The sequence below is a fragment of the Doryrhamphus excisus genome, chromosome 3, assembly GCF_030265055.1.
Source record: "Doryrhamphus excisus isolate RoL2022-K1 chromosome 3, RoL_Dexc_1.0, whole genome shotgun sequence".
NCBI lineage: Eukaryota > Metazoa > Chordata > Actinopteri > Syngnathiformes > Syngnathidae > Doryrhamphus > Doryrhamphus excisus.
In genome coordinates, this window is record NC_080468.1 from 16,245,650 (window position 1) to 16,268,151 (window position 22,502).

General features: G+C 48.6%; 4 protein-coding genes across 15 annotated transcripts; all 4 read left to right on the forward strand.

Annotated features, from left to right (window-relative positions):
• The first annotated feature begins 4 nt into the window (after positions 1-4).
• fads6 (fatty acid desaturase 6) lies at positions 5-1,688 on the forward strand. Its single transcript, XM_058067143.1, has 6 exons — positions 5-295; positions 450-616; positions 692-872; positions 935-1,122; positions 1,200-1,379; positions 1,455-1,688. Exons 1-6 carry the CDS (start codon positions 112-114, stop codon positions 1,602-1,604), a joined length of 1,050 nt encoding a protein of 349 aa, XP_057923126.1. The 5' UTR covers positions 5-111; the 3' UTR covers positions 1,605-1,688.
• A 1,552-nt stretch (positions 1,689-3,240) lies between these two features.
• Positions 3,241-6,955, forward strand: trim16 (tripartite motif containing 16). Its single transcript, XM_058067518.1, has 6 exons — positions 3,241-3,922; positions 4,569-4,664; positions 4,739-4,972; positions 5,040-5,211; positions 5,611-5,706; positions 5,777-6,955. The coding sequence occupies exons 1-6, from the start codon at positions 3,389-3,391 to the stop codon at positions 6,373-6,375; spliced, it is 1,731 nt and encodes a 576-aa protein (XP_057923501.1). The 5' UTR covers positions 3,241-3,388; the 3' UTR covers positions 6,376-6,955.
• Positions 6,956-7,354: 399 nt separating this feature from the next.
• tvp23b (trans-golgi network vesicle protein 23 homolog B (S. cerevisiae)) lies at positions 7,355-9,432 on the forward strand. Its single transcript, XM_058068585.1, has 7 exons — positions 7,355-7,443; positions 7,904-7,980; positions 8,605-8,752; positions 8,826-8,915; positions 8,976-9,101; positions 9,170-9,298; positions 9,375-9,432. Exons 1-7 carry the CDS (start codon positions 7,432-7,434, stop codon positions 9,399-9,401), a joined length of 609 nt encoding a protein of 202 aa, XP_057924568.1. The 5' UTR covers positions 7,355-7,431; the 3' UTR covers positions 9,402-9,432.
• A 156-nt stretch (positions 9,433-9,588) lies between these two features.
• exoc7 (exocyst complex component 7) lies at positions 9,589-15,771 on the forward strand. Of its 12 annotated transcripts, none has more exons than XM_058068571.1 (21): positions 9,589-10,717; positions 10,869-10,934; positions 11,011-11,195; positions 11,267-11,372; positions 11,449-11,671; positions 11,742-11,909; positions 12,370-12,537; positions 12,821-12,889; positions 13,033-13,178; positions 13,381-13,533; positions 13,601-13,699; positions 13,771-13,833; positions 13,898-13,964; positions 14,242-14,280; positions 14,426-14,491; positions 14,562-14,682; positions 14,755-14,850; positions 14,922-14,985; positions 15,120-15,161; positions 15,235-15,368; positions 15,576-15,771. In XM_058068571.1, the coding sequence occupies exons 1-21, from the start codon at positions 10,658-10,660 to the stop codon at positions 15,676-15,678; spliced, it is 2,238 nt and encodes a 745-aa protein (XP_057924554.1). In that variant the 5' UTR covers positions 9,589-10,657; the 3' UTR covers positions 15,679-15,771. The 12 variants fall into 12 exon arrangements, with proteins under 12 accessions (XP_057924554.1, XP_057924558.1, XP_057924556.1 ...); XM_058068575.1 differs by having other exon boundaries at positions 12,445-12,537; XM_058068573.1 differs by lacking the exon at positions 14,242-14,280.
• The last annotated feature ends 6,731 nt before the right edge of the window (positions 15,772-22,502 follow it).

Consider the following 22,502-nt stretch of genomic DNA (forward strand, 5'->3'; position numbering starts at 1 on the left):
TGAGGAAAAAAGGGGGCGGGGCATGGTACCAAAGAGGAGTTTCGCAATATTGCCTTTGTGCTGCCCTTTGCACGGGAGATAGCTGACGCACTTTGAAGAAGAAGCGCCGACATGACGGAACTAAACGGGACCACCTGGTCCAAGAAGACCGGAAGGGGGGAGGACGGTTCTGAAGAGTCCTTGATGGCGGATCTGAGCAGGATGGTGCAGACCCTGGTGAAGGAGAGCAGCTGGTGGGAGAGGAGGGGCTTGGACTGCAGCATCCTGGTGGCGGCCTTCCTCTGCCTGCCCGTCGGTATGAACTTATTCTGGGATGGATCTTTTAAAGTTTATGACGAAACCAGAAAAAAAAAAAAAAATTTTGTTATGTAACATCCACATCCATCTGCCATGTTTGATGTTTGCGTTACCATGACGATGTAAACACAACTCGCTTGTGTGTGTTGCAGCCTTCCTGCTGCTGCGTTCAGGTGACATCCTGTGCTTCACTTCCGGCCTGCTGCTGATGGGCGTGGCTCACGCCACCATCACCGTTAAGGGGAACCACCTTGCCAGTCATGGCGCCCTAAGCGATTCGCCAACGTGGACCAAGTTCTGGGCCATCTTCTTTATCGAGGTCAGAGGTTAAAGGCCGGTTGGTGATATTCTGGGAGGCGGGTCACGTGACATGTGACATGTGTCGTGTTGTCAGATCTGCGGTTCGTTCTCGGCGCAGGCCGGCGTCCACGCGCACGTGAAGCTGCATCACGCTCACACCAACGTCATCGGCCTGGGCGACTCCAGCACGTGGAAGGTGCCCCTCCTCCCTCGCCTGGTCTACCTCTTCATCGCGCCGCTAATGTTACCGATCATGACGCCGCTGGTCGCCGTGGGTGAGTCCGCCGACTGCTCCTGAACCTTCTGTCAATCATCTGTGACGACCTGTGACCTGCAGCTCATCTCCGAGGGTGCTCGCCGTGGCTGGTGGCGAGGACGCTGCTGATGATCCTGCTGGGTCTGTACTCGCAGTACTGGCTGCTCGCCAACGTGTCCGGGTTCCGCACGCCACTTGGCGCCGTGCTGTGCATGTTGGCGTGCAGAGCCATGTTCTCCTTGCCCTTCATCCATGTCAACATCTTTCAAGTGAGACTTCCGGACTCGAACGCACACTGAACCGTGATCAGTTACCGACCGAAAGAGCGTTTTTGATAACTTTACAGCACATCGGCCTGCCCATGTTCAGCCACGTCCGCCGACCCAAGCGGATCCTCCAGATGACGCACGGCGTGCTCAACCTGCGGAGGAACCTTCTGCTGGACTGGACCTTCGGACACTCGCTCATCAGCTGCCATGTGGAGCACCACCTCTTCCCCTTCCTGTCCGACAACATGTGCCTGAAGGTATGTACATGTGTGTGTGTGTGTGTGTGTTGGAGACAGTGACCTCACCCCCCCCCCCCCCCCCCTCGCTTGCAGGTGAAGCCCGTGGTGAGCCGTTACCTGAACGCCAAGAAACTTCCATATCAGGAGGACGCTTACTTTTCCCGCCTCGGCCTTTTCTTCCACAAATATCAAGACCTGATGGTGGCAGCCCCCCCCATCACTGAGCTGGTTGGCCTGCAGTGATCACCTGACTCGCACTGAACTTTCCTGATTGCCCCTGAATGTAACTTTGGCTATCACAACAAGTAAAAACTAAACTAAACTAAACACCATTGAATGTCCACATTCATTAAAATCATTGACATTTTCTGCAACACCCGCCTCTCCCTGCAGGGGGCAGCAACATTTGCCAACGACACAACCATGCCATGACGTCACAGAGGTCCTTTTACTGACGTTAATGTGTGCAACATATTATTTCAAAAGCGACTAGTGATAGATCTAACTACTTTTCCTGGGGTCGTTGGAGAGATTTTTGGGGACTTAACAGTGAAAGCATGCATTGATCTGTAGTTTGTAGTTTGTCACTGAGCAGTGGGTGCTCCCGAAACTATGGTACGTCCCGCCCCCAAAGCAGTCACAAGCAACTGGGTGAAGCTGTATGTAATTATAAACGCTGGCTAGACTTTGAGAGACACTGGCTGAGATAAACTATTAAAATTATTTTGATGACTTGATCAAGTTTATTATATATTTATTTATAATATATTAATTGTTTGGAATTACAAATAAACTTGATCAAGTCCTTATTATTATATTATATAATATACTGTATATAGAGAGATAATTATTATTATTATATTTATTATATTCTATATTATTATTATATTATATAATATATAGATAGATAGATCATTATTATTATATGATATTGTTATATATTTATTTATAATATATTAATTGTTTGGAATTACAAATAATATAATATAATATATAATAATAACAGATACTGTAGGAAAAAAAATGAAAAAAAACAGAAAATATTTATTATATATTATTATTATTATATTATAATATATATATATAGAGAGAATTATTATTATAAAATATTATTATATTATATTATATTGTTATATATTTATTTATAATATATTAATTGTTTGGAATTACAAATTATATATATATATATATAATAATAATAATAATTATTATATATTATATGATATTGTTATATATTTATTTATAAAATATTGATTGTTTGGAATTACAAATAATATAATATAATATATATATAATAATTATTATTATTATATAATATTATATTATATGATATTGTTATATATTTATAACATATTAATTGTTTGGAATTACAAATAATATAATATAATAATATAATATAATAATAATAATTATCTATATATATATTATATAATATAATAATAATATGTAATATAATAAATATTTTTCTGTTTTTTTTTCTTTTTTTTTCCTACAGTATATGTTACAGCATTGTATACAAATAAAATGCACATGAGGTGATGACATCATCTAGCTACTTCTGCTGACTTCCAGAACAGCCAATAGCTACCTTTCTTACTGATGAGTAACAGTAAAAGGTCATGTGACATGCACCTGGATGTGTCACAAGCGTACAATAAAGTTGTCAACAAGGAGCAAAATTCCCCAAATACCTGAGCGTGAGCGGGAGTGCACGTGGGTGTGCATGCTGCCTGTAATGAAGTCAGCCTGTGGGGGCGGGGCTCCAGTGCAGCCCGCCACTGATCAGACATGTGCAGGAATGCGCCCGGGCTCTTCTCAGCTCGTTTGCAGGATGAGCTCCACCCTGTGGCTTATGAGGGAGACGGAGAGGGCGGGCCGGCTGTGTCGGTGCCGAGGGGGGCGGGCTGAAACTGGGCCTCGTCTGACTCACATCATCTAGGTGTGGCTTTGCAGGCTCCTCCAGGAACTACAGAGTGGCCGGGCCAGTTCCTCTCCTGGCGGCTGCAGAGAGCAAGCAGAAGAAGAACATGGCAGATCCTGAAACTGTCACCCCTCAGCAGAACGGTGCTGACCCGGCAGCCGGTGCCCCCCTGGTCACCAAGGAGAACGGAGGAACCCCTGAGTGTGAGCAGAGTGACAAAGTGGATGAGACAGACGCTCCTCAGAAGAATTCCGACGAGGAGCAGAACGAGGTTGCGGCAGAAGAAAGCGCTACCGAAGTTGTGGAAGAAGACCAGGTAACGGAGGAACCTTTGGGTCCGGATGACGTGGTGTGTGATTCGTGCATCGAGAGCCCCTGCAGGGCCCTCAAGTCCTGCCTCACCTGTTTGGTGTCCTACTGCGAGGCCCACCTCCGGCCTCACCTGGAGAACCCGAAGTTCCAGAACCACCGGCTGGTGGATCCGCTCCGGGATATCGAAAGGAGGACCTGCGAGATCCATAAGTGGCCCCTGGAACTGTTCTGCTACGCCGACGCCTGCTGCATCTGTCAGGACTGCGTGGGTGAGGAGCACAGGGGCCACAACACCGTTGCTGTGGTTGAGGCTCGGCGACGAGTCGAGGTAGGTTCAAACCCCCCCCCTCACACACCCACACACACACTTCATGTGAGCAGGACTCCTCAAGTACATGAAGATCAGTTCCTAGCGTGCTAATTAGCTTAGCACGTCTCATGGGGGGGATGTGAGGTCCACTATACCAGAAGTGTGGAGTCGCACCCTAACACAATGCCACACCAGATGACTTAGGAGGACTTAGGAGGACTTAGCTGGACTTTGGAACTTTGCTCTGATTGATTGATGAAGAGGTGTTTGTGGTAAGCTAACACTTGCAAAGATCAACGTCCGCTATTTGTGTCTCCTAGTGACGGTCATGTGGACGTCAGCTTCCTGCCGAGAGCCCTCAGCTGCTTCCTTTTTGTCAAACAATGCCGTGTGTGTGTGTATGTGTGTGTGTGACATTCTCTTGTTGATGCTCCAGTGATTCGGGAATCTGAATCGGAGCCGTTAACATGAGACTATTTGAAGTCGTATTCGGGTCTACCTCATGTCATGGTCTATGGTTCTTCCACGAGGTAGGACAGGAAGTTCAACGCCGGCCAGAGGGTGCGATCTTCCGGGGGGCCGTCCGGACCTGCTGAGGAATTCTGCGCTTCAAAGTGAAAATTCCCGCCAGTGTGTGATGAAAAAGCGTGTTTGTCCTCTGCAGAGGGAGCTGAAGGACAAACGCAGTGAGATGACCAAGACGGTGACGGCGGCGGAGAACGCCATCGGCAAGCTGCAGCTCAACACCGTCTCCATCGAGGTAAAGGCGACGCGTGAAAGGCTGCTTTCGTCGGCAGAGCTAAAACGCGTGATGCGCTGGTGTCGTCTCCGCAGCATTCGGTGACGGACGTGCGGGCGGTCATCGAGGTTCAGTTCGAGCAGCTGCAGGCGGCGGTGGAGAAGGCCAAGCGGGAAGTGACAGAAATCCTGGAAGGCGAGGAGAAGCAGGCGCTGCGGCAAGCCGACGGCATCCGTGTGCACCTGGAGCAAAGGTGCGGCGAGCTGAAGAAGACGCAAGCGCAGGTTGAGAAGCTCTCCAGGAACAAGAATGACGTGGACTTCCTACAGGTATGATATCGGACCCGGGCGGGAATACCGCACCTCATCCCTACGACTGATCACACTCGCTTGTTAGGAGTACTCCGAGTGGAAGAAGGAGGCGTCCGACATTTCTTTACCGGGTGTCTACATCGGCTTGATGGACCGCCTCAACTCCGTCAGCCGCGTCATCGTGGACGCTACGGAGGAGCTGTGCACCATGCTGGTGACGTCCTACATGGACAAAGTGAAGGAGACCTGCAACAACGGTGAGTTCCTGGAGAAGGAGAAGCCGAGCCTCGGCTTGGCGTGTTCGCACACGTGTGGAATGTTCCGCCTGCGTGTGACAGCCTCGACGCTCAGGTGTGGAGCTCAGACTCACCTGACCGCCGCCAGTGTCCAAAAATGTCTCGCCGTGTGAGTAATGAACGCTGAAAGCGACGCTCGGACCTTCGTGTCGCAAATGAAGCCAAGCTGTGAGGTCACATGACCAGCTAGGAAAATAAGTATTTGAGCCCTTTTTTTCATGGTAGCTTTATTTTAACAGTTTATACACAAAATAGTTTCAGCCTGAGGTTTCTTCTAGTTGCTCTCCAGGGTTGCAAACATCTCAAGAAGGATTGCAAGATGGTGGAAATCTCAGTGAGTGACGTGTGCTTCCATTTCAGATAAAATGGGAATAAAGACGACGGTCCAAACCATCGTCGCAGCCAAACACAACATGACAATTCCAGATCCGGAGACTCGGGAGGACTTCCTAAAATGTAAGTGTGTGAATGTTTGCCTTCAGACGTGGACTTGGTGACCTTTAACCTTCCGACTTATGTCCTCTAGATGGCGCTCATGTGAGTTTCGATGCGGAGACCGCCCACGTCTTCCTGCGTCTCACCGAAGACAACCACAAAGTGACCAACACCACGCCGTGGCAGCATCCCTATCCCGATATTCCCGAGCGCTTCGACAGCTGGCGCCAGGTGCTGGCAGTTGAGAGCTTCTACCTGGGCCGTCATTACTTTGAGGCAGATATCAGCGGGGAGGGAACGCACGTGGGCCTCACCTACAAGAGCATCGAACGCAAAGGCGAGGAGAGCAACGCTTGCATCACCGGGAATAACATCTCATGGTGTCTGCAGTGGAATGGACGCACCTTCTCGGCGTGGCACAGCGGTGTGGAGACGCCGCTCAATGTGGGCAAGTTCACTCGAGTCGGGGTGTACGTGGACTCCACCAAAGGTCTACTGGGCTTCTACGGCGTGGATGACGCCATGACGCTCATCCATCGCTACGAGGCCGAGTTCCTAGAGCCACTTTACCCGGCGTTCTGGTTGTCCAAGAAGGAGAACATCGTCGCTTTGGTGCCGCCTGGAGAGCCCTTACCTCTGAAAAGCCCCTCCCCTCCCACATCACCCGCTAATGGTGGCCCTCTTTCGTGAACGCAAGGGAGTGTGGACGGACCTTCCATATCCTCCATAACTATACCTATACTTGTTGGATGAACACAAACGTCTCCTTCAGATGGCTGAGGACAAACAAGCTGATGAAATAAAACAGGGGCAGCCTCCATGTTGAATCTACACAACACTGTGATATTTTTATGTGTTTTTGCAACAAAAAAAGTACAGTAACCCCTAGTTAAATCAAATATTTTTGTCATTGACAACCTGTTTATGACCATCTAAATATGGGTTTACACATTATTAAACCCTTCAGGACATGAAATAACACCCCTATAGTCATGTTTACATTGGTATTAACCAATACAATAAACAGAAAAAACAGAAAATAAGCCATTTTGTTTGTTTCTTTTGCCTTTTTCCTGATTATGGAGTCCCATGTAAGAGCTAAATATGACATAACATATATTCACACACGGGGAGTCACATACTCCCTGCAGTAGCTATTATATTATAGCTATTATGGCTATATATTATTAATGTAAGATTACTGACACCTGGTGACCAGTGTGGAGTACTACACATCAAAGACATGTACTGTTCTATGCAAACATAATGTTGTACAACTTTCATTAAAAAGTTTACACTCTCGAAAGGATCTTTTGGTGGAATATAGTACAATCTGATGACCAAAATACCTAGTGCTGATTAAGATGCATTTAGTTTTATTTTATCAAGTCTTTGTATACAATCTCTCTACAGCCGTGTACCCTAGCAACAACATATCAATAAATGAATGTATAAAAAAAACTCATAAACTCACACAATATTGTGGATTAAAATGGATAAAAGTGACTGAATTAAACCACAGTTAATTTCGTTAGGTTACAGTTTAAAACGCAACGAATATTTAACATGTATTTAGTGTTTATTGAGCGTCCAGGAAGTCGTTCAAGCTACATCCGTGACGCCCAGCAATGACGTAAGGGCTCGTGAGGCCACATGACTGGGCACGCACCAGTCACGTGACCAGGCTGCTTGGTGACGTGTCTTCCAACTGGCATGTAAGCAGGAAGTGTTGGCTCCAGTGTCAACATGCTAACAGACGTAGGTGACTAGTTTTGCCTTTACAAAGCAGACTTTTGTGTCCGTTTGGGGTGGAAATAGATACACGTGTTATAGATAAATGGATACACATGTAGTAGATAAGTAAATTCATATTTAATGGAAGGAATATGACGTCGCTGTCCTGCCGTCAAGCAGCTAACTCGGACCGCTAATGTGAAATTGGGAATATCTTTCCTCGTTATTATGCTTTTTTTTAATTTAAACTTTGATTGTAACTGGAGCTTATATTTGCATATCAGCATAAAAACGAAAGTAATCGCATGGCCGTTGAAGGCGACTTAAACTTGGAAGTAAAATGAGTGAAGCAGTAGGAACAGTATGAACAGTATGAAAGCACTAATAGGAAGTTGGAGTGAACAGGAAAGGAATTCTCAAATGCTCCTTGGAGTTGAGATGACTCGTCTCCAGGGCTTCAGCTTCTTCCTTATTGATCCCACAGGATACCAACGAGGAAGACGTGTCTCTTTTTGACGCTGAGGAGGATGCAGGCAGAAGGTCAAAGACAAAAAACCTCAAGTAAGTGAAAACGTTTTTGGGCTTCAACTTCCAAACTGACAGATGAATGTGACATAAATGCCTAATGGCACGCTGAACAAGAGGAATCGTACTCATTTGGATGAACAACTGGAGAACAGCTTGTGGGAATGACCAATTTTATTATCGCTACTATACTACTACCTTGAAATATTGCTTTATTTTCCAATGGCGTTCTTTAATGTATTTTTTTTTATTAATATTTCAATTCCTTTGTCATCATGTTATTTTATTCTGGTAAAACTGCAACTTTTTTCTTTTTAGAATTCAACTTTATATTTTGACATTCTCAGAAAGTTATAGCTTTTTTTCGACTTTATTCCTGTAATTTTTCTTCTCATAATTCAGATTTTATTATTGTAATATTATAACCTTTCCCACAACCTGATTCCGCAACTTTCCTCATAATATTACAAATTAATTTGTGCAAATATTTTTACTTTTTCTCTTCAATTTTTTCTCTTAATATTTTCACTTGATTCTTGTAATTTTTTTTTTTTACTTTTCTTGTTATCATTATGTTTTTAATCTTTGGCGAAGGGCAATAATAAAACATCCGCAAGCCACAAATGGCTCACCTGACATCTGTTGTGACCGTGTTCCCAGGCATCCCGTGGCGTCCTTCTTCCACCTCTTCTTCCGGGTTTGCGCCATCCTGGTCTACTTCTTCTGTGAACTTTTCAGCAGTAACAACTTTATCGGTGGCATGGTCACAATCATTCTTCTTCTCTCGTGTGACTTCTGGACGGTAAAGGTGGGTGTCTGCCGCCGTGGTATTCCCATGTTGTCATGTTTGTGTTCCATATGTCCTTGGCGTTTGTGCGCAGAATGTGACAGGGCGGCTGATGGTGGGGCTCAGGTGGTGGAACCAGGTGGACGACGATGGACGAAGCCACTGGGTGTTTGAATCCCGGAAGGTGACCTGCTAGTAGAATGTTCTGCTCTACGGATGCTGAGAACAAGCTGTTTTCTTTCAGGGGACGAAGAAGTCATACGTTTCAGATTCGGAATCTCGGATATTCTGGCTGGGACTGATCGTGTGTCCAGTGGTGTGGGTGGTCTTTGCCTTCAGCGCTCTCGTTCAGATGAAGATCATGTGGCTGGTAAGGCTTGACGCTCAACAAGCACATGTTGGGGCGACTGAGCGGTGAACGTGTCGTCTTGCACGCAGCCCGTGGTGATGATGGGAGTGGTGCTGCAAGCGGCAAACCTCTACGGATACGTCAAGTGCAAAGTGGGAGGAAAGACCAACTTGAAGAACCTGGCCACAAACTATTTTGGGAGACAGTTTCTCAAACAGGTGACCTGATATCTGTGAAACAGGTGACATCCAACATCTTATGTCTGAAAAGTCACTGTTGTGTTTTCCTCCGCAGGCTCTGTCCAAAGACGAGGAATCTTAACAAGCAGCAGCTTTCTTTTTTTTTTTTTCAACATGAACTCAATACAAACTTTCATTTTTCTTTCCTCATTTTTCCTCTTTTGCCGACCTTTGCTTGGGTGACACAGAAACACAGGAGTGACAAGTGTCACAGTTGTCTGCATCCTTGTATTTTACTAAGAAGAAACTATGGAAACCAGGAGGGTCCAAAGGGTAGCTCAGAGGTGGGGGGGGTTTCTGTCCCCTGGATGTGCTAAAAATAAAATTCATGATTAATTATATGATTAGATAGTACAGTAACACGCTTTGTCACCTATAACACAAAGCTTACATGGGTTATAATACAGCATAGTGACTCACATTTAATTGTAGAAAATGTGTCACATTTTCTGTATGTTCATATTTTTAGGTTGTATTTGAAAATGTGAAACACCTGCGATTGATTAGCAGTTTTGATGTTTCATTTGAAAAAAAAAAAAACACACTTTAAAAACAGTCTAGCTGTTTTCTGTTTTGCATTTTGTTGGCCATGAATGCTTTCAACTGTCCTGATGGCGCATCCCGAGCCTGGAAGTGCATTTGTTACACATTTGGCTGCATTTGCATTTGTGGTTTTCAATGAATGCAAATCATCTTAATACAAACTATGTGAGAAACAAAGTGAGGAAAGTCTGTGAGCCTCTTGAATTACATAATGTACTGTAATGTCACCGTAAGCCATCAATTGTCGCCAATCCGTGTGAGTAGTGGCCTCATGTGGTTGAATCTGGTTATTGCACCATTGAGACGCACAAATTGTTATTTTCATAACGTTTACTCTCAGTTAACTCATATCTAAGCCACACTGGGACGCGAATATACGCGAAAGCGCCGTTTTACAATACAGAAAACATACAAAGACCAAACATAAAATACAGAAACGGTTGTCGGAAGAGAGGCCATTTGCCTTTCCAAATAAAGCATCTAAACGGAAGTAGAAAAGGAGGGTAATTGTTGGCCTGTGTAACTTTCCGTATCCGAATGTGAAAAACATTTGTTTTTGGTCTGTTTTTTTCTTCTTTTGTTCACTTGTGATTTTATTTTTTGATACATTAAATATTGAACCGTTTATTTCGATGTAGTTATTGTTACACTAACGATTTTGAAAACTTAACCGGAAGTGCCGTCATTCGACAGTAACCCAAGCTAGCAAGAGTTGCCCTGTACGGCGCTAGCTTGGGACAAAATAATGTGTTTTAATCGTCAGGTGGGTGATATTTGAGGGGATTTATTGTCAAGATGATTCCAACAGAGGACGCGTCTTCCCGGAAGAGGGAAATTGAGGATAAACTGAAGCAGGTCAGCATTTAGCACTTAGCATCACAAACGAACTTCCTGTTTGGCAAATGGAGTCGAATTGCATGTGGAAACAGCAACATGGAAAACGAGTCAGCGACTCCGTGTGTATAATTTGTGTTGTTTGTACCGTGTTTGTATTGTTTTTCGACAGGAACAAGAGACGCTGTCATTCATCCGTGAGAATCTGGAGAAGAGTGATCAGCTGACCAATGGCATGGTACGACCTGTACACACACACACATATACACACACACGCCTTATCCTTGAGTGATTGTATGATGGCCATTGTCCAGGTGTCCATTCTGTCGTCGTTCGAGAGCCGCCTCATGCAACTGGAGAACTCCATCATCCCAGTTCACAAACAGACGGAGAACCTGCAGCGTCTGCAGGAGAACGTGGACAAGACGCTGTCGTGCATGGACCACGTCATCAGCTACTATCACGTGGCCAAAGACACAGACCGGATCATCAGGGAGGGGTGAGATGTTTGACCCTGCGCGGGAAGTCCTTCCCCATGGATCCGGAATCCTGAAGCTGTTTGTTTTCCAGGCCGACTGGCCGACTGGATGAATACCTGGCTTGCATTGCCAAGATCCAGAGAGCTGTGGAATACTTCCAGGACAACAATCCCGACAGCCCCGAACTCAACACAGTGGTATGTTTGCCGTCATGATGATGTCACGACTTCTTCTACACGGGAATGTTTGTGTGATTGGATTGTGCCGCTGCAGAAAGCCCGCTTTGAGAAGGGCAAGGAGTTGTTGGAGGCGGAGTTCCGCAGCCTCCTGACACGATACAGCAAGCCGGTTCCGCCTATCCTCATCCTGGACGCCATCAGTGTGGACGAGGAGCTGGAGGTTCAGGAGGACGTGGTCTTGGAACACTTACCCGAAGCCGTGCTCCAAGACATCATCTGCATAGCTGGCTGGCTGGTGGAATACGGACGGAACCAAGGTTCTGGTGTTAACATGCTGTCAATCTTTCTCAGAACATCTCACCTGAAACGCTCCTGTTTCGCTTTCAGATTTCATGACCGTCTACTTCCAGATCAGGTCCAGCCAGCTGGATCGCTCCATCAAGGGCCTGAAGGAGCACTTTCGTAAGAACAGCGCCTCCTCCGGGGTCCTGTACTCGCCGGCGGTCCAAGCCAAGCGCAAAGACACGCCCACCAAGAAGGTTCCCAAGAGGCCAGGTAGGACGCCGTGCGATTGTGCTCAAAGAATGTTACCTTTAGATGTGTTGCTAGAGACCCACCTGCAGCGTCAAGGTGCTTCACGTGACGTCTTGGCTGCTAACTGCTGCTCGTGCTCCAGAGAAGAACATCAGCATGGTGGTGTAACAATAATAACGCCATCTTTCCACTGCTCTGGTAGCATGTTAGCTTGTCAGTGTTCAGATAGGTTAATGTGGTTAAAGTGCATGCTAACATTGATGATGATGATGATGATGACCTAACCATGTTTGTTGTCCTCTATCTTGTGGAGCTCCTGTGTACCTGTAGTGGTGTCTTCATGGTGTTTTGTAGCTGTGCTGTGGACCCCCCTCCCCCACCCCTCCCCCAAATACTGTATAAACTCCTGGCTATGCTGGTGGTGGTGCTAATGGGATGTGCTGTATTGTGTTCTTCACGTTCTTCATCACTCACTTGGCAGCTCTGCTTTCTCTACTTCCTCTTCTTCCTCCTGGCTGTCGGGACCTTGCCGCTCCTCCCTCTCCTCGGGTCCCAGGGACCATTCGCAAGGCTCAGAACCTTCTGAAACAGTACTCACAGCATGGGCTGGATGGGAAAAAGGGGGGTTGTAACCTCACACCTTTGGAAGGTAATGCACCCTGGTCGTCTTCTTCTCCTCCTCTTCTTCTTCTGGTGTTATGTTGTAGAGTGCCGTCTCGCGGCAGCTTTGACCAGTAGTGCGACATCTGCATGTCAGCTGACTTGGTTTGAAGGGTCTAAAGCTGCTGCGATGCTTCGAGCGCACTGTCTGTGGACCCCCTCCCCTGGGTGCTTGGTGGTGGTCACTTGTTTTCGGGTTTAGCCTACCCTCCCCCCCCCAACGCTCCAGGCCTCGTCATGACCGTCTGGTCTGACGAGGTCCGTCTCAGCAGGTTACGATCACGACCTGCGGGTCAGACACATCACTGACGCTCTGGCCGACAAGCACGGGGGCTCGGCAGGTGAGTGCCGGAACACAAGCAGCCCTTGTTTTATGTAAGCCCCGCCCACCACCGCCCCGTCATGTGCGTCATGTAGGCGTTTGTCCATGCTGGCTAAGCATGCGCGGAACGTGCACGTGATGCCAACGTTTGCTTCCTCTCAGGTAAAGACGACGTGCTGGACATCGAGATCGACTCCTACATCCACTGCATCAGCGCCTTCATCAAGCTGGCGCAGAGCGAGTACGCCCTCCTGACGGAGGTCATCCCCGAGCACCACCAGAAGAAGACCTTTGACTCCCTCATTCAGGTCAGCGCTGACTCTTAAAGAGACAGAGCCGATATGACGAATGTTTGAATAATTCCCTTGAATATTTCAATTCTATACCACTGAAATGAAAACAAATATGAAGAATAAATTCTTTTTGTTCTTGTTAAAATATTACTTTTTTTTCTTAATATTTTGACTTTATTCTTGTGCAAATATTTGTATTTCCCTCATGTGTCCACAGGAGGCGCTGGACAACCTGATGCTGGAGGGAGACAACATTGTGTCTGCGGCTCGCCGGGCCATCATGCGACACGACTACTCTGCTGTCCTCACCATCTTCCCCATCCTCCGACACCTGAAGATGAACAAGTCCGACTTTGACGCCACGCTGCAGGTACGGCTTATCCCGGTGCGGGAACGGAATCCCTCACATCCTTGCTGAGCGACACATCGTGTTGCAGGGCACGGCGGCGAGCACCAAGAATAAACTTCCTACGCTCATCACATCCATGGAGACCATCGGAGCCAAAGCTCTGGAGGAGTTTGCAGACAGCATCAAGGCAGGAAATGGACGCAGAGGAGGCCACGCCCCCAACACACTGACATCTTCCCTCTCTCTCTTTCTCCGCAGAACGATCCCGACAAGGAATACAACATGCCGAAGGACGGAACCGTGCACGAGCTGACCAGCAACGTAAGCGCATGTTGTTTTGCGTTCCTCTCAGCCCACGCTCACACACGCCTCCCGTCTCCCGTAGGCCATCCTCTTCTTGCAGCAGCTGCTCGACTTCCACGAGACCGCCGGGGCCATGTTGGCCTCACAAGGTACCGCCCCGCCCCGTTTATGTGCATGTAACGCTAACACACGAGCCACGCTAGAACGGTCATTCTAGAACACATCCATGTGTTTCCCACCTTCCTCACTCTCGCATGGCACATGCTTCCTGTCTGAGGAGCACCCATGACGCCATGTTGCACCCTCCTCTTCCTCCCTTTCATTTCATAGCCCCGCCTCCCTCACCATGCGGCTGTTTCTACTTCCTGTGCACTAACATGTCTCTGTGCCTTTCTCTTTCTCTTGTGCCCTGCCTCGGCCCCTTAGTACTGGGGGACACTTACAATATCCCTTTAGACCCCCGAGGTAAGCACATCCCGCCCGTGGAGTCCCTGTGGCCCCTGATGAGCGTCCTTTGTGTTCCTGCCGCAAATCACTCGACTGACAAGTTTTTTTCTAGATGTGACTGGCAACCTCAGGTGGGCTTTCTGACGCTGTGTGTGTTTCCCAGAGTCCAGTTCGTCAGCCAGCAGCTACACGTCCGAGTTCAACAAGCGGCTCCTCAGCACGTATATATGTACGCACACACACACACACACAGCACCTCGAGTTGGCATTCTAGTAAATGCCAAGCTTTGTCCTTTCAGGTAAAGTTCTGGGGAACCTTCAGCTGAACCTACTGAGCAAGTCCAAAGTGTACGAGGACTCGGCTCTGAGCGCCATCTTCCTCCACAACAACTACAACTACATCCTCAAGTCTCTGGAGAAGTCAGCCTAAACACACACACGCACGCACACACACACACAAACAAATTGGCCCAAACTTGTGCACGTCCACAGGTCGGAGCTGATCCAGCTGGTGACGGTGACCCAGAAGCGTGCCGAAAGTTCCTACCGGGAACTGATCGAGCAACAGATCCAGATGTATCAGCGCAGGTGAACGTTTAGCTCCACTTCACGGCCTTTGCCTTTCTACGCGTCCTAACTCTACGCTTGACTCCGCTCAGCTGGCTCAAAGTCACCGAACACCTGGCGGACCGCAACATGCCCGTCTTCCAGCCAGGCGCCAAGGTCAGACTTTGACCAACAGGTCACGACAGCTGCTAATTAGCATGGCTGCCGTCCTGGAGCCCAAAACAGTCAAGTTTTTAAGACGTGAGTGTTGGTGCTGCGTCACCATGCTAACTGAACGTGTGTGTCCTCAGCTCCGGGACAAAGAGCGCCAGGTCATCAAGGACAAGTTCAAGGTGAGCTCGCCCTCACGTGTCGGCGTCGTCGCCCGCCCGCGGTGCACGATCGTGATGTTCCGTGTCCCGTCAGGGTTTTAACGACGGCCTGGAGGAGCTGTGCAAGATCCAGAAGGGTTGGGCCATCCCGGATAAGGAGCAAAGAGACTTCATCCGGCAGGCCCAGAGGAGGGTGGTGTCGGACGCCTACAGAAGCTTCCTGCACAGGTGATCGGATGATCCTCCAACTCCTCTGATTCGCTCTGACTCTTTAACTCATTGACTCTTGACTCTACTCCTCTGACAACACCGAGATTGACTCTTTGAATCTTTGACTCTTTTACTCATTGAATGACTCTTTTGAGTGTGCTTTCACTGACTTTATTGACTCTTGAACGACTCCTTGATTGAGCTGGCTTGCTTGCGTTGTTGCAGGTGTGCCAACATCTCGTTCACCAAGAACCCAGAGAAGTATCACAAGTACCGTCCAGAGGAGGTGGAGGACATGATCGAGAAGCTATTTGACACCTCTGCTTGAGCCCCGCCCCCCCTCCCGTCGTCACCTGTGTTGTGTACGTGATGTAATCATGGAAATATTAAAGGCAAGTGTTTGGATGCTAATTTGCATAGATACCGCCCCTGCTTCCTGTCAGTCAATCACGACTATCCTTAGTTGTGACTGTACCTATTGATGAGGATGTGACGACTAAGTGTGTTTCCTGCAAGAATGATGTAGTCACATGATAGAGCAGTTTGTCGCCTGCACATCCGGAGGAGGCGAGACCTCTTGGCGGCCAGCAGAGGGCAGCAGAAACGATCTGATGTTTAGTGATGCTCTCCAGAAGATGATGTCCAGTCAACGTCCTGTAGGCATGACGGCAAACAGCAGCAGGAAGTGCCATCATGGCGGCCTGTTGGGCCAGCACGTGTGACGCATCAGCAGGTACAGACCTGGGGTTTTAAGTAGAGCAAGAAGGGGGGGGGTTAAACAAAAAGCACTTTGAAAAAGTCATTTATAGAAAACACCAATTTAACTAAACAACCCTCAGTCTCTCATCAGAGAATCCAACTTTTTTCCACCTTTCAATGTCCCATATTTGATGCTCCCTGGCCGTCTGATGGTTATTACGCTGTAGTCGGCACCACTAAGGGCCTTCATTTGGGTCCAGGACCGCTCTGGGTCTTGACGGACAGCCCAGGTGTCATTATTTTGGGTCTAGCACTTAACTTTTTTGTTCCGTAATGCTGAGGATGTGTCCAAAAATGTAGAATGACTGTCTTTTTGCGTCCAAGCTCAGCTCGCCAGAGGCCTTGCTTATATGCAGTTCCACCATCCCACCACGTTGAAGAAGAGAATGCTTATTGGCTTTAGCCATCAGGAGGGCATGACCGTATCAATGCCTGACAAAAAAAGAGAATTTGGAGCAGATTTGGGCTTTTATCTCCTGTGATGTTAAACTTTTAATTCAGTGAAAAAGAACCTATTTCACTTGATTTTATTAATTACAAGCTCAAAATGTTTTTTGTCAACTCCCCCTTCCTGCTTTTGCATATTGAATCTCCACTTAACATCTCATTAAGGTCTAAATGTGCAATATGTATATCAGCACTTTAAGTTGTTTAAGGTTGTGACTTGCCATAACACTTTTTTACCACAAGAGGCCATCAAGAGTCAGCGGACACGTTGAAGTGTCAATCAAAGTCCACTGTTTCTGTCACCACATCGGTACCCTGCTGCCCCCTGCCGGTGTGGCACGTCCTCACCCACCGTTGGCATCGGACAGCTGATCTGAGGTCAAAAGACCACAGTGAGTTGGAACAACATGGAGAGGAGCTGCGTGTGGTTTCCCGCTGGCTGCCAGAAGCGCTCACTACAAATGGTTTGAATAAGTGGCCTTCAACTGATGTTTTAATCCTCCCCCGATTATACAAATGGAAACATTGTTGTTCTGCGGTGGAAACTCACGGATCTGCGGAAAAAAACCTGCACGGATTCCTTGCGATGCGAAAAAAACAGATGAAGACGAAGCCACGTGGAAACCGACCAAAACAAACATCACGTCAACGTCTCTGCGCATAAACACAACATGGCTGACCTCTGGCCTTCCGGATGATGTCACTGTTTTTTGTTTTTTTTCCAGGCGACATGCTAACAACGGCAAGCCACGAGCGCTCACGGCACTGCTACACTTCCTTGTTCCTGCTTCCGGGCCACAGGAAGTCCAAGGGACTTCGAGGGGGAGCGAGGTGATGACGTGCGGACCGGGTTCTGTTGGCGCCTCGCTGAGAGCGCTAACGAGCCTAACGATGTGCGAGGCCCGTGTTTGCGGCGATGCCTTTTATGACGCTGTCCGTGAACTTGCAAGGAACGAGGTAACCTCGCCAGATGTTCTCCCTGGACGCGCACCATGAGAAGATTGGAGAACAAAATGTCAGAGTAAGAAGTTCATTCATAAAAAGGTCAACCTTAACTTCTTCAGGGCAACGCCAGACTGGCCAAAAGGGGAAAAATGGTGGATCGAAATATCACACGGGTTGCAGTCAAAGATGGCCACCTTGCCGTGTGAGTGCCGTCGCCTCAAGCTAAGTGGACCCCCGCGGGGCTTTGTTTCATGCGAGACCGCCACATGTTCCAGTCGTTTAACCTGAAAGCCAAACAGGAGAGGAAAGGAGTATTTATAGCCACCGGAGGAATGTGACCCCTAATTGTGCTTAGTCTAGGTGCCCCCCACCCCCACGCCGACCCCCCCAAACACAGGAAGCAGAAAACTCCTTGCTGTGTGCTGCCATCTTTCTTCTCTGCGTCACTTTCCAAGCTAAAATGGCTAATCTCCATTTCCCATTTCCCGAAGTTTCCATGTTACTGAGCTGCTAAACTGGTGCTCATCCTTCAGGAGGCTCCGCCCACTCAAGGAAAAAGAAGTGCGTGTTGACTTCCTGTTTGTGTGCAAGGTGCACGCAGGAAAGAAGCTTGTTTGCAGTGAGTGGAATCCGCATCAACAACCCGCACGGAAAAAGACGTGTGTGTGTGTGTGTGCACACGGCGTCATCTCGCATGCGACTCGCCGCTCGCCGCTGTTTGGATTCCTGCTAACGAGCTGCGATGACAGACGCGCTCCTTCTAGAAGCTCCGCTTCCCGTTGTTGTTGTTCCTGCTGCTGCCTGGCAACACGCAAGCACGACCTTTCACCTTCGCCTGGCCCTCGCATCCATCCGCCTCTGATGTGCTCCCGTGCTGAACTTTGATATTTGGCTGGCCTCCGTCTTCATCTTTCCGGAATCTTCTTCACTTGCCAGAAATTCATTTCCTCCAGTCAGATCCTTTTGCGGAGAAGAGGTCAGCTCAGGTCATCGACGCGGTTCGTCCCGGCGCGGGAACACGTGACGCCACCTGCAGCGGTCCGACTGGTAGAATGCGATGGTGTTCGCATGCGAGCGAAGCGAGGCGAGCCTGTGGAAGCGTTGCAGCCAAGTGAATGTTGTGTCTGCGAGCGGCTGCCAGAACTGTTGCGGTCCAGGACGTCCCGGGCAGTCCAATAAGCACACGATATGATGTATTACACACACTTGGATAGAAAGGCTCCTGTGCCGTGCATGTTCTCATTGCAGCTGCGCACGTCATTAGCCAGCCTGCCAGAACCTCTGCTCAACATTCCGGGTCACGGAAGGCCGCCGGGCTCGCTTTCTTTCGGACACGCGAGCCCCGATGGCGGAAGACAGAAGACGGAAGAGGATTGGGCCTTTCAAAATAAAAGGATCACAGGCACACATGCACAACATCCCCCCTACCCCCAGTGTGACCCCTTTAAGTGTTTTTCCATGACATGGTCCTGACGTGAGTGCCTGTGCCCGGGTGAACGGGCCCTCGCATCGCTCCAGCTCGTGTTGATACAGTTGCCTTCCCTCAGGCGGCAGAGAGGGGCCCCGAGGAGCCGAGGAGGCCCCCGGCGCTTATCTTCTCCCCTGTTCTCCTCGCTTGGCCCCCTCGGGTCGTCACCCCTTCCAGCTGGGATCAAAGCCCGGGTTGCGTCCCTGCTGAGGTTGATTGTTTACCTGCAGGAGGCGCATGCTTGACTCCCTGGAAGAAGCGCACACCTGACATGTGACATGCGACATTCCGTCAGGAACATGTACACAAGTTATGGAACATTTGGGCCAATCATGTCAAGTCAATTAGCCAAACAACACAAGGTGTTGTGACCGCTATCTTCTATTAGTATGTGTACGCAGTGGTGTGAAAAAGTGTTTGCCCCGTTCCGTTCCATTTCTTCTTCTATTTTTTTGTGTGCATGTTTGTTACACTTAAATGTTTCAGATCATAATGTAAATATTAGTCAATGACAACACGACTTAAAAGACGCTTAGTGTTCTTTTTGTTCAGCAGTGGTTTTAGTCTTGGAACTGTTTTTTTCCCCCAGTGTTGTTCTTATGGTGGAGTCATAAGAACTCTTGGGGTCATTTTGGTCGACCGGCTAACTAATTAACTACTTTTCATTAATTCATTCATTTTCTACCGCTTTTTCCTCACGAGGGTCGCGGGGGGTGCTGGAGCCCAGCTGTCTGCGGCCGAGAGGCGGGGTACACCCTGGACTGGTGGCCAGCCAATGACAGGGCACATATAGACAAACAACCATTCACACTCACATTCATACCTATGGACAATTTGGAGTGGCTAATTAACCTAGCATGTTTTTGGAATGTGGGAGGAAACCGGAGTACCCGGAGAAAACCCATGCAAACTCCACACAGAGATGGCAGAGGGTGGAATTGAACCCTGGTCTCCTAGCTGTGAGGTCTGTGCGCTAACCACTCGACTACCGTGCCGCCTTAACTAATTTTACATTTGTTTAATCTGAAACATTTAAGTGGCGGCACGGCGGTCGAGTGGTTAGTGCGCAGACCTAGCTAGACCAGCTAGCAGACCAGGGTTCGATTCCACCCGGGTTTTCTCCGGGTACTCTGGTTTTCCTCCCACATTCCAAAAACATGCTAGGTTAATTAGCGACTCCAGATTGTCCATAGGTATGAATGTGAGTGTGAATGGTTGTTTGTCTATATGTGCCCTGTGATTGGCTGGCCACCAGTCCAGGGTGTACCCCGCCTCTTGCCCCAAAACAGCTGGGATAGGCTCCAGCACCCCCCGCGACCCTTGTGAGGAAAAGCAATAGAAAAGTAAGAACTGCGGGTATCTGTGCATGGTGCATCATGGGACTTGTGGTCTTCTTTCAGGAAGAAAAAGCCCAATTGTGTCAGCACGTGTTCACACAGGCACATGGCGATCGCCATCCTGTGACACTGTCATCGGGTCGGTGACCCAGTCCCTTAGGCCTCAGACGCTCCTATGTGACCTGACACACTTTAGTTTGGGGGGGTGGGGGGGCTACACAATGGATGCGCACTAAAAGCTGCGTGACGTTTCTTACACATGCGTCTTCTCTGGCGGCAGTGGCTAAGAATGTAGAGCGGGTCCGTCACAGTTGTGTCCTTTGGCAAGGCATGTTACACACCTTGGCACCAGTGCGCGAAAGTAGCGAAAGGCGCTACGTACAGTGGTTTGGAAAAAGTGTTCCTTCCTGATTTTCCCGATTTTTTTTTCTAATGTTTGTCATGTAATGTTTCAGATACAGTTGATGACCTCCAGCTGAAAGCAACTGAAGCTGTGCAGAAGGACAATGATCCAAAACACACCAGCAAGTCCACCTGAATGACTGAAGAAAAACCACATGAAGTGGCCTAGTCCCAGTCCTAGTCCTGACCTGAATCCCACTGAGATGCTGTGGAATGACCTGGAAAAGCCTGCAAAGTGGATGAATGACAACAATTCCTCCACAGCTGGAAGAGACTTATTGCAAGTTATCACCAACGCTTGATTGCAGTTGTTGCCCAACCACTTATTCCACATTTGTTCCCCATAAAGAACATCTTCAGAGAACACTTCCCATTCTCTAATCTCCATCATTTGTCGCCCAGGGAGGTAACCTTCAGGAACCATCGGGACAATGGAGCACCAAATAGCCTCCTGGGAAAGACCCTCCTAAGGAGGCTAAACCGGCCATGTGACACCGTAAACCACTTCCATCCTTGGCGAGGTCGCAGGCGAAAGAAAGAACATTTCGCAACCCCTCCCTCTTGAAAGGAGAAACCAAAGATCTCATTTTACACGGAACATGTTTGACATGACAACAACACGCACGCAGACAGCGTCTCCCATAAACGCATTTATGGTGGCCTGCCTCAAATACATCTTCCCGCACGCTCTCCATCGACCGCCATGCCGGCTCACATTCCCAATGTGTGCTGTTCTTCCCGGGAGTTGAGAGCGCTAGCCATCGAGTAAAAAACCCGAACTGTTCTTTCAGTGCGAATCATAAGTCATCAGGTGATCAAGTTTCCCAACATGCTTCCACACAGCTGCACCAGCTGGCATCCGTGACGCCAACATGACCGCCGGGCGATTGTGGCGTTCCGACATGCAAACAGGAAAAGTGCTGAAATGATGCGGATCGAGCGCCGGAAAAACAAGACAAAACGCGACACAAAGTTCAAGCCGGACTTCTTTCCCGATCATCTTGATCCCGTCGGTGTTTTTAGCCCACTGGACTCAGCTCGGACGGACGGGCAGGTCGCCGCCTGCGGACGCCATCGCTTTGGACGTAGGGAATCTAAACACTTGGAAGTTCTTGGATGGCCACAACATCGGGTGTGTGTTGTGTTTGACTAAACTGTGGACTGCAAACACACGGGAAAACGTTTAAGGCCGGAATGGTCGGAAGCTGCGTGTCAGACATCTGAAGGCTCCTGAGTCACCACGCTAATTGAAGCCACACACACACGCATGCGACCTCTGGGTGAGACTTGTGGACTAGTGGTGAAGAAGGAGGCCTGCCACCAAAGAGCCTCAGGTTGGATTCCAGCAGCAAGTGCGCTTTTGTTTTGAAATTCCCCACACGGGTGTTCGCTCTATCAGATGATCTACGATCATCTCCTCCTTGATGTTTTTGAGGTGGCAGGAAGCTAGCTTGTTAGCCGTTAACAAGCAGCAAATAAACACTCTCCGCTTTTGTTTGGATGTTTTCCGCACACGCTCCGCCGGTAATGGCCACGTAGCACGTTTAGCACGTTAGCGCCGAGCTGAAGTGTCATGGCGGCATGTAAGCACCAGAGATGCTGTGCGTGCGCTCACATCTGGATCGAGTCACAACCACCCACTGCTGCGACACCGCCACACGTGCGGTCCATGTGCGGGACCGCAGCGACACAAGGTGACACGGAACTCCAACTGGAGATTCTGGTCCAGTCTGAGAGCCGTGCTGGTTTCTCAGGAAGTCCAAAGACACGGGTCTTCCAGTCGGTTCGGTCAGA